This window comes from Malus domestica, chromosome 04 (assembly GCF_042453785.1).
Source record: "Malus domestica chromosome 04, GDT2T_hap1".
NCBI classification, from domain to species: domain Eukaryota; kingdom Viridiplantae; phylum Streptophyta; class Magnoliopsida; order Rosales; family Rosaceae; genus Malus; species Malus domestica.
In genome coordinates this window covers 30,871,296-30,881,067 of record NC_091664.1, presented here as the reverse complement: position 1 = coordinate 30,881,067, position 9,772 = coordinate 30,871,296, and the positions used below count along the sequence as shown (strand labels likewise).

The following is a 9,772-nucleotide window of genomic DNA, read 5'->3' as shown; positions in this document are numbered from 1 at the left end:
ACCATGTAGCTTGAAACGTTCCCGAAGATAAATACTCCAAGGGGAATCAGTAGTAATAATAAGCCATCCAAGCTTTAAGAGAGCAGTAGTGTTAAGAGAGCCAAGATCACGCAAACCCAAACCACCTTCATTCTTCAGAGCACATATCTGACGCCAAGAAACGGTAACAAACTTCTTGGAGGTTACGTCACCAGACCATATAAAATTGCGAGCACATCTTGAAAGAGGCCTTAGCAAGGAAGAAGGCCACTTATAAACAGAAAAGCTATGCAAGAGCATACTTTGAAAAACTGATTGAGTGAGTTGAACTCTTCCTGCCATAGATAAAAGTTTCCCCTTCCAACCAGTTAACTTAGCTTTAGCTTTATCTGCCAAGGCTTGAAGATGACTCCTTTTAGGCTTGCCACAGAAGATTGGAACTCCTAAGTAGACAAAAGGTGCTTTGCCTTATTTGAAACCCAAGTAACTCTCAACCACAGCTTTGCGATGCCTTGAGGTAGAGCCCAAGTAGAAAGTACTTTTTGCCTTATTGATAAATTGACCAGAGGCTCTACTATATCTATCGAAGAAACCTTGCAAATTACGCAGAGTGACACCATCACTTCTACAGAAAATGAATAAGTCATCTGCATAGAGAACGTGAGAAGGAGAGATACAACCTCTTGGAGCAAAAGTTGGCTTAGTAAGCCCATCAAGTTGAAGACGACTCAGGCCCCTTGATAAAGCCTCCTCAGCTAGACAGAAGAGTAACGGAGAGAGAGGATCCCCTTGGCGCACTCTTCGGGAACAAGAGAAAAAACCATGCGGGGAACCATTAATTAGGATGGACAATTTAGCAGATCTTAAGATGGTAGAAACCCAGTCTATAAAACAAATGGAGAACCCAAAGTTAGTAAGCACCCGCAATAGAAATGACCAATCTAAAGTATCAAAAGCCTTAGCTATATCAACTTTGACTCCAATATTGCCACCACGGGTTTTTTTGTCAAGCACATTGAAACATTCTGAAACAAGGCCAATACAATCTGTGATACGTCGACCAGGAATAAAAGTAGCTTGATGCGGAGAAATAATGCGTTGAACAACATGAGAAAGACGAACTGCCAAAATTTTGGGAATAATCTTAAAGAGAAAGTTTGCCAAAGCAATAGGTCTAAAATGAGTCATGGAAATAGCGTCTTCCACCTTCGGAATCAAAACTAAGAAATTACTATTGGCATTGGGGTATAACCAATTTGATTGAAAGAATTGCTTCACAAATTGAATAACATCAAAGCTGACAATATCCCAACAGTGGTGATAGAAAAAACCTGGAAAACCATCTGGCCCTGGCGCACTGGAAGCACTTAATGAGAAAACTGCCTCCTTAATTTCCTCATCAGTAGGTAATGCAGATAAGAGATCATTTTCAGAGTCTTTGACCATCGGTTGGATGACTTCACAAACCTCATCAATACCTGAAGAGGTGAAAGAAGAGCCGAACAAAGTCTGATAGAAATTAACAATATGGTTCTCAATTGCCAGCGGGTCAGTAAGAAGATTGTTTCCATAAAAAATACAACTGATATGAGAGCTGGATGATTTAATACGAGCATAGGCATGAAAGAAAGAAGAATTTCTATCCCCTTTAGTTAACCACTTAACACAAGCTTTATCTTTCCAAAATGCCTCCTGCATTTGAAGAGACTCTATTACTGTAGTCTTGGCGACAATCTCCTCCTCGAAAAGATCATTATTTATACCCTCAGTTGAAATTCTTTGTTGAATCATAGAAAGATTATGCCGAGCATTAGCCACTCTATTATGGACGTCACCAAAGACCGAAAAATTCCATTGGCGCAAACAGGTTTTTAGAGCTTTCAATTTTTGCAGAATGATAAACATAGGACAACCATAGACAACTGTATTTCTCCAGCAATGAGTTACAGTTTCTCGAAAAGATGGATGTTGAACCCACATTGATTGAAAACGGAAAGGACGATGACCACTGCTCAAAACTCTAGAACCAGAGAAGATAAGGGGGTTGTGATCTGAAACTACCTTTGGCAATGCTATGCAGTTAGAGTGGGGCCAAGAATCAAACCAGCTTATATCACACAAGGAGCAATCTAACCTTCTTTCAGTGCGACCACGTGACCTCCAGCCATTAGACCATGTAAAGACTGCCCCAGATGTGTTCAAGTGGGTAAAGTTACAAGTGTCAGACATATTACTAAACTGAGCGCATGAAGCTTGGGACGGTCTGCCTCATCCCATCTTGTTAGAAAACGTTCACAGCTCAAGAAGTTATCACATATCAGCTGCACATCTTCCTTGAGTACCTCAGAAATTGAGCTGACTTCAACATTCTCTTCCTGAAAATTGAAAGACAGGGAGATTTCAGCACACGACAAACCTTCTCAAATAAATCTTTTATTTCAGTGCATGAAATAAAAAAAAATTGTCCCAGAGAAAAGGCAACTCTTACCTGTGTTTATACCATATTTAGGGACTCATATTTAGATCTCGTATAAATACTCGGGGGACTTAAATGTAATTATGTAATAAAGGAATGGACAAATATGTAATAAGTGAGGAGTCCTTATTCTATAAAAGGACCCCTCACCCTCACAATTGGCCTCTCCCCCCTCTCAAAGCTCTCACTCTCAAAACTCTCTCTCCCTCAGATAAATACATAATCAGTGTGGACGTAGCCCAAACCTTGGGGTGAACCACGATATATCTTGTGTTATTTACATTTCATGCAGATTCACGGTCGGATTTACGTTGTTCCAAGACCTCCGGTTTTGTGCATCAACATTTGGCGCCGTTTGTGGGAAACGATACGAAAAGTTGTGTCGGTTCTCTTTCATTTTGCACCTCCGTCGTGAATCTGCAAAAGCCAAGAGTACAAGTTATAAGGTTTTTTTATGTAGTCTTGGTGGATCCATCTCACTGATTACATAGTCATATGCAGATGAAGCAGCTAGCTGGCTTTCACCAGGAAACAAAACAAGCAGGATTTGAAGTCCTCCGATAGTCAGTCCAACTTGATCGATCTGCACACATACGTTAATTTGAATTCACCATTAGCAAGAGTTGCAGCCCTCTGCACTCGATTGGGGAGATGCCACTTCAAGTTCAAAGTTTGGCCACGTCAACTCGAGGATCAAAGCTCTCATTCAGCACCCAAGAAGGCCTGGCCAAGAGTTGCAGCCCTCTGCACTCGATTGGGGAGATGCCACTTCAAGTTCAAAGTTTGGCCACGTCAACTCGAGGATCAAAGCTCTCCTTCAGCACCCAAGAAGGCCTGGCCCAAGCCCAGTTTGACGGCTTCGAGATCCACCGCGTCGTCTCCGACGCCACTGGAGTCGACACTCCCAACCCAACGCTCTCTCTGAACTCCAACCCATCTCTCCCTCTCTCCCTCCGTCGCTGAAAAGCAGCTGCAGCCATGGCGGAGTACAGCAAGGTCGCCCCGACCCCTCTGCTAAAAGACGAGCTCGACATCGTTATCCACACCATTTGAAACCTTGATTTCCTCGAGATCTGGAGGCCTTTCTTCCAGCAGTACCACCTCATTATCGTCCAGGAAGGCGACCCGTCGAAGGAAATCAAGGTCTTAGAAGGCTTCGATTACGAGCTCTACAACCGCAACAACATCAACCGGATTCTAGGTCCCAAGACGTCCTGCATCTCGTTCAAGGACCCTACTTGCAGATGCTTCAGCTACATGGTCTCCAAGAAGAAGTACATCTTCACCATCGACGATGATTGCTTTGTTGCTGAGGATCCTTCTGGCAAAGACATCAATGCTCTTGAGCAGCATATCAAGAACCTTCTGTCTCCATCAACTGCATTTTTCTTCAACACCCTGTACGACCCATACCGTGAAGGGGCAGATTTCGTTCGTGGATGCCCACTCTAAAAAGCTAAGCTGCCTATTATTATTTCTATCATGATTTATTTTGTCTGCCAGGTGAAGAGACAGAGAGAGGTGTAGCAGAAAAGAAAAAAGAAGAAAGCAAAATTATGTCTGGAAATGGAATGGGAAACAAAAGCAGAAAGCAGAAAAAATGAGAAAAAACAGAAAGCATGACTACCCACCGAGATAATTGCAGAAAGCAAAAGCAAAAGAGAAAAGTAAAAGTAGAAAGCAAAAGTGAGGAATAAACATCCCATCAGAATAATGTGATTTATTTTTGTTATTTCTGAATGATGTAATTTATTTTATCTTTCGGAGACATCTGTAAAAACCTCATCAGAGGGTTAAAAATAAAAAATAAAGGGCAAAGCCCAAAATAAGTGGGCTGGCATGTTGTAGAGAGCGAAGACCCATAAGCCCAAAATAGAACCAACCAGGTTATCAAAAGTACGCCCAGTACTCCACAATTATTCAGCAACCCGTCGCTATTACCACCAACCAGGTGACCAAAAGTACGCCTAGTACTCCATGATTATTTGGCAACTTGCCACTCATACCACCAACCAGGTGAAGAATGAACTCATCTTCATGCCACCAACCAGGTGATAAAATGTACAACCTGTACTCCCATTCATGCCACCAACCAGGTGATCAGAAGTACGCCCAGTACCCCAAATTATACATGAGCATTACTCATGTCATTCATACATAAACATTCATGAGCATCACTCATGACAATCATACATAAACATTCATGACAATCATTCATGTCAACATTCATGAGCATCACTCATGTTAACATTCATGAGCATCACTCATGACAACATCCATGAGCATCACTCATATCAATCAACATAAACATTCATGAGCATCACTCATGTCAATTAGCTTCAAAAGCTTCATTTACAGAGCTTTAGCTTCAACAGCTTCATTTACAAAAGCTCCAGCTTCAAAATCTTCATTTACCGAGCTTTAGCTTCAAAGCTTCACTTGCAAAGCTTCACCTACAAAGCTTCAGTGCAGGGTATACAAATACCGCCTCCGAACAACCGCCACTTCGGCCCATACATGGATTCAATTTGAAGTCTTCAGCCAACAGACTCTATTGACCGAAGATTTGGGGGACTACATTATGTACCATATATTGGGCCTCAACTAGGCCTCATGAAAAATACTTGGGGGATTTAGTCCATTATTTATGTATTAAGGAGCGAGCCCTTATTCTATAAAAGGGACTCCCTCACTTTCATTAGAGAGCACCCATTATTCATACATTGAGGAGCGAGCCCTTATTTTATAAAAGGAACTCCCTTACCTTCATTAGAGAGCAACGCCGCCAGCTGAGCAACCGTCTCGCCGCCAGCTGAGCAACCGTCTCGCCGCCAGCATCACTCTAGCCCATCACTTATGTATTGAGAAGTGAGCCCTTATTTTATAAAATGGACTCTTTCACCTTCATTAGAGAGCAACGCCACCAGTTGAGCAACCGCCTCGCCGCGAGCATCACTCCTAACCCATCACTTATGTATTGATGAGCGAGCCCTTATTCTATAAAAGGGACCCCCTCATCACCATTAGAAAGCATCGCCGCCTACTGAGCAACCACCTCGCTGCGAGCATCAACTCTAGCCCATCATTTATGTATTGAGGAGTGAGCCCTTATTCTATAAAAGAGACTCCCTTATTCTAGTTTAGCATCATTTCAGATTGAGCATCGCCTCATATCGAGCATCAGTTCAAGACAACATCTAGTTACTTCGGCCCACACATGGACTGAATTTCAAGTCTCCAGCCAAAAGACTCTCTTGACTGAAAACTTGGAGGACTACTGTTTATACCATATTTATGGCCTAAATACGAGGGGACCTTAAATGTAATTATGTAATAAAGGAATGGGAAAATATGTAATAAGTGATGAGCCTTTATTCTATAAAAGGACCCCTCACCCTCACAATTGGGAGAGGCCAATTCCTAGGCCCTCTCCCCCCTCTCAAAGCTCTCACTCTCAGAGCTCTCTCTCCCTCAGATAAATACATAATCAGTATGGACGTAGCCCAAACCTTGGGGTGAACCACGATATATTTTGTGTTATTTACATTTCATGCAGATTCACAGTCGGATTTACGTTGTTCCAAGACCTCCGGTTTTGTGCATCAACAACCTGCAACATTGACATGACCTTTTCAGCATCAGACTTGTCTCCCAAGTAGCTTCCCCAGTTAAGGTTCTAAAATCGAATCAATCAGCATGTCTTACTTTCAGTCTCAGTGATGAATTTTTATACGTATTAGCTATTACGTGCCAAACCCCAACAACTTTATATTTATCTCCGGAAGACTCCTTTCCCAGAGGCCACCTCAACCCACCCTATGGATCGAGAATTGCCGAATTAATCAGATCCCTAATGCTTTGCATCTCATCATCCTGAAATAGCAACAATTCATATGATTACAGAACCACATTCCAAGCTGCATAAGTTCAGCAGTTGATCCATGGTTAAACCTCATCGTCCGGTTACATTTACAGAAAATTTTATATTCTTTGTTTTGATTGTGGCTCCATGATAAATAGGTTATAACTAATTGCTTTGCTGAAACAAGAAGGAATAGAAATGTCAATTTCCAAAAGGTACTGGGTGAAGCAGCTTACAGTCAGATCTGTTACGAGTCTCTTCGTGCATAGCATTAGTCTCAGGCCCAGACTCTTAGTAGTGCATGAAATGTCCATGACCATGTTACGCAGTTGATTCAGTTCAACCTAAAATAAAGAAATTTGGCATTGCAATGTAAGTCTTAGCAAACATACTCTACGCCAAGCAACAGGGAAGAGGGAAGAGTTAAGGAACTATTAATGATGTGGAAATGCTGTTCACACATTGTTCCAAAAATTGGAAAGCTTAATCACATTCACCCGTTTAACGTTTACTTTTGTTATAAAACCCTAATATTTAGAAGCACAGTAGATTATACTTAATCAGTATCATGACAACTCAATCATGAAACTGAATCATTATATACCATTTCATCCAATTTAGTTGGCAGGAATAGAAAAACTTGCCTTGTAGAGTTGTAGCTTTACATGTTCTTTCATTACACAGCATTTGCAGGAGAGAGTTGCATCCGGTCTGGTGGAATCAGACAACTATACGAGAAGGACATAGATGAGTGATTCAATAGCCAAAGTCAGAATTGTGGAAAGCATATACTCAGAACTCAGTAAGGTGACGTGTCTAAAACAAATACCTTTATTTGGAATGTATCTTTCTCCTCTTCGAAATCAACTCCAATTTTCGGGACAACTTCGTTCACAATATTTTCCTTATATGAAACAGGAATGTTTGTATAAAATGATTTCCTCAATTGTTTCAAGATTTCAGGACACAAATTTTTTCTGATGGATTCCATGTCAATTGAAGGGCTCCTGATTCAAAGATTTCAACAAAAATTGTTATACATCTGTCTGTGTAGAAGTATCGAAATAATACCAAAATAATATTGTATCAGGTATCGCAAACCAAGGGCAGAGTTTTAGAATCCTGCTTCACTGTCCAACTTGGCATCCTACCTTCTTAACTAAAATGCCAAATGTAACATTTTATCATAGTATGGACTATTATTTGTTCTACTTCAACCAGTATTCTGAGGCGGATAAAAGAACAACATAAAGGTAAAAAGGATAATCGGATTAAACAATCAACTAAATGAATGGCACAATAGGCTCAATAGCCAACCAATGAATCATATAAGGAAGAAATCTAACCTACGAAAAAGTACTTTCCCAACTCTAGCAATCAAAGTAGGATTTACTTCTTTGAGCTTTGCGCACTTCATTTCATTCTTCAGTGTTTAAAAGAAGAAACCAAGTCTTCCAGCACATTTTCTGTTATAGATACCCCAGGACTCCTTGGCAAATTCCATTTCACCTCATCACCTTCTGTCACATATCAATCATGAAAAAAAAAACCATACATATCCACAACCCAAGTAACAACATACAAGATTAATGCACTAAAAAGAAATATTAGAGTACCAACCATTATCTAGACTAGTATTGATTAAAGCTAGACGGTTTTCTCCAACTTTTGGCTCAGTGGACTCCAAGTAAATGGGCATAAGATTAACAGAAGGCAGAAATTGGTTCTCGTCATCCAAACCAATGGTTAGCCATCTCGATGTAGAATGATCTGCATAAACTATTTTTACAGTCCATTCCACATTAGACTTATTATATGGCTTGACGTTTAAGTTTTTCTTGAATGGAGGAGCAAGCTGCTCTGGAGTCAGCAATGGCCTCTCCGGTTCCTTCGAGTGCCGCTTGTGTGATGGAACGTCAGCCATTGTAGAACAAGCACTTATGCCTAAAAAACAAAGATCGAAATGAGGCCAACCGAAGAAAAAAAAGGATTTAAAACAGAGTACGCATATTTATGTAGCAAGAAGTGTTCTTTCTCATGTTTATTGAAGAATATCAGACTTATCTCTAAGTTTCTTGGTTAAATTAATTCCATTTGCTTCAATTGGTTTCTGAGAAAATTGAAACCTTTCATTTGTATTCGGAAACAATTACAAAAATTAAAAGAAGGGTTGAGCTAATAAAGTGAGAATCTGATCATGTTAGGGTTCTTTGCTAAGAAATTGATCAACTGGGTAATCATTATTTACCACTTTCTTGGAGCAAAACATATATATAAGTCAAACAATTTATAAGTAGAGAGAGAGAGAGAGAGAGGAAAGAGAAGAAAGGGGAGCTAACCCAGTAATCAATACACAGAGGCAGATAGAAAGTTGAAATCTTGATAGAACAGAAATGGATGAAGATGAAGAATTGGGGTGATCAATCGGCAGTTCTTTCACTATATATTTTTACTAGGTTGGTGCGGATTGGTTTGGTGCGGTTTTGAGTGAAACCAAAATCAAAATCGCAAGTTTTTACGGTGTGATTTGGTGCGGTTTTGAGGCTAAATCGAAATAAAACCAAACCATTTGATTCGGTTTAGTTTGGTTTTAAACAGTTTTCGTTTGGTTTCATTATTTGAAAAAGCTATTATGGTTACCTAATTGTATCTTATTTCATTTTTCTTTAATATACACTTCTATTACTGATTGTTCAAGGATGCATACAATATTAAAATTCAATCAAGCAGGCTTCAATATAGCATTCATTCAATTCAATAAAAAAGTTCTAGTGTTTTAACTTATTTTGCATCATTCAAGTTTCAAACATTTGTCTTTCCCTTTTCTTTTACACACTTACTAGCCGAATGTTTAGAAAGTCTTTGAACTTGTGAACGGACTTGAGAAGCTGATACTTGAGGAAAACCTTACACGTTGTAAATATAAAACCAATGGATGAGAAATCATTGATCTTTGTGAACTATAACATTTTGTATAGTTGCTTCTCAAGCTATCATTTTATTGTTTCGTATAGTTGCTGCTCAAGCTACCATTTTCCAAAGCACACAAACAAAAAGAATGCACGTGAAGCTCAAAGCTGTCAGCCAATTTGAACACAACAAGAGCAAAAACATTAACATCATCACCGACCCAAAATAAATGAGAGTCTGGGGAGAGAGTATTGGGAGACCGAGAGCAACAAATGAGAAGGAAAGAGTACGGAGTCTATAGACTACGACCAGAAGAAAGAAAAGAAAGAGATTATGTGGTCATGTTATGATATGGTTGCGTTCATACTAAATGTATGGACTCAATAAAATAACCAATTAGAATTTAACATTTAATAAAGTTATGTGGTTTCGATTTCGGTTCGGTTTTAGATGGCCAGAACCGCAACCAAACCGTTTTTCCTTCATTCAATTCGGTTTCAAACTGAAACCATTTTGAAACTGCAAAACCAAACCATTCGGTGCGG

At 39.9% G+C, this 9,772-nt stretch overlaps 2 protein-coding genes across 2 annotated transcripts; one reads left to right on the top strand and one right to left on the bottom strand.

Moving 5' to 3' along the window:
• The first annotated feature begins 3,433 nt into the window (after positions 1–3,433).
• On the top strand, positions 3,434–3,907 carry LOC139195109 (probable UDP-arabinopyranose mutase 1). The gene is made up of 2 exons (XM_070820305.1): positions 3,434–3,451; positions 3,548–3,907. Exons 1-2 carry the CDS (start codon positions 3,434–3,436, stop codon positions 3,905–3,907), a joined length of 378 nt encoding a protein of 125 aa, XP_070676406.1.
• A 1,913-nt stretch (positions 3,908–5,820) lies between these two features.
• LOC108173240 (uncharacterized) lies at positions 5,821–8,338 on the bottom strand. The gene is made up of 6 exons (XM_070820903.1): positions 7,938–8,338; positions 7,664–7,837; positions 7,147–7,324; positions 6,962–7,045; positions 6,554–6,661; positions 5,821–6,328 (listed from the first exon to the last, which is right to left on the bottom strand). The coding sequence occupies exons 2-6, from the start codon at positions 7,732–7,734 to the stop codon at positions 6,272–6,274; spliced, it is 498 nt and encodes a 165-aa protein (XP_070677004.1). The 5' UTR covers positions 7,735–7,837; positions 7,938–8,338; the 3' UTR covers positions 5,821–6,271.
• Positions 8,339–9,772: the final 1,434 nt, after the last annotated feature.

What these genes read in the sequence shown, in the direction of transcription:
- LOC108173240 (XM_070820903.1), bottom strand. Translation starts at nt 7,734, where the DNA reads ATGAAGTGCGCAAAGCTCAAAGAAGTAAATCCTACTTTGATTGCTAGA. An exon ending in AAGATACATTCCAAATAAAG is followed by an intron (nt 7,046 to 7,146) that starts GTATTTGTTTTA and finishes CTTCTCGTATAG; the next exon opens with TTGTCTGATTCCACCAGACC. An exon ending in TAAAGCTACAACTCTACAAG is followed by an intron (nt 6,662 to 6,961) that starts GCAAGTTTTTCT and finishes TCTTTATTTTAG; the next exon opens with GTTGAACTGAATCAACTGCG.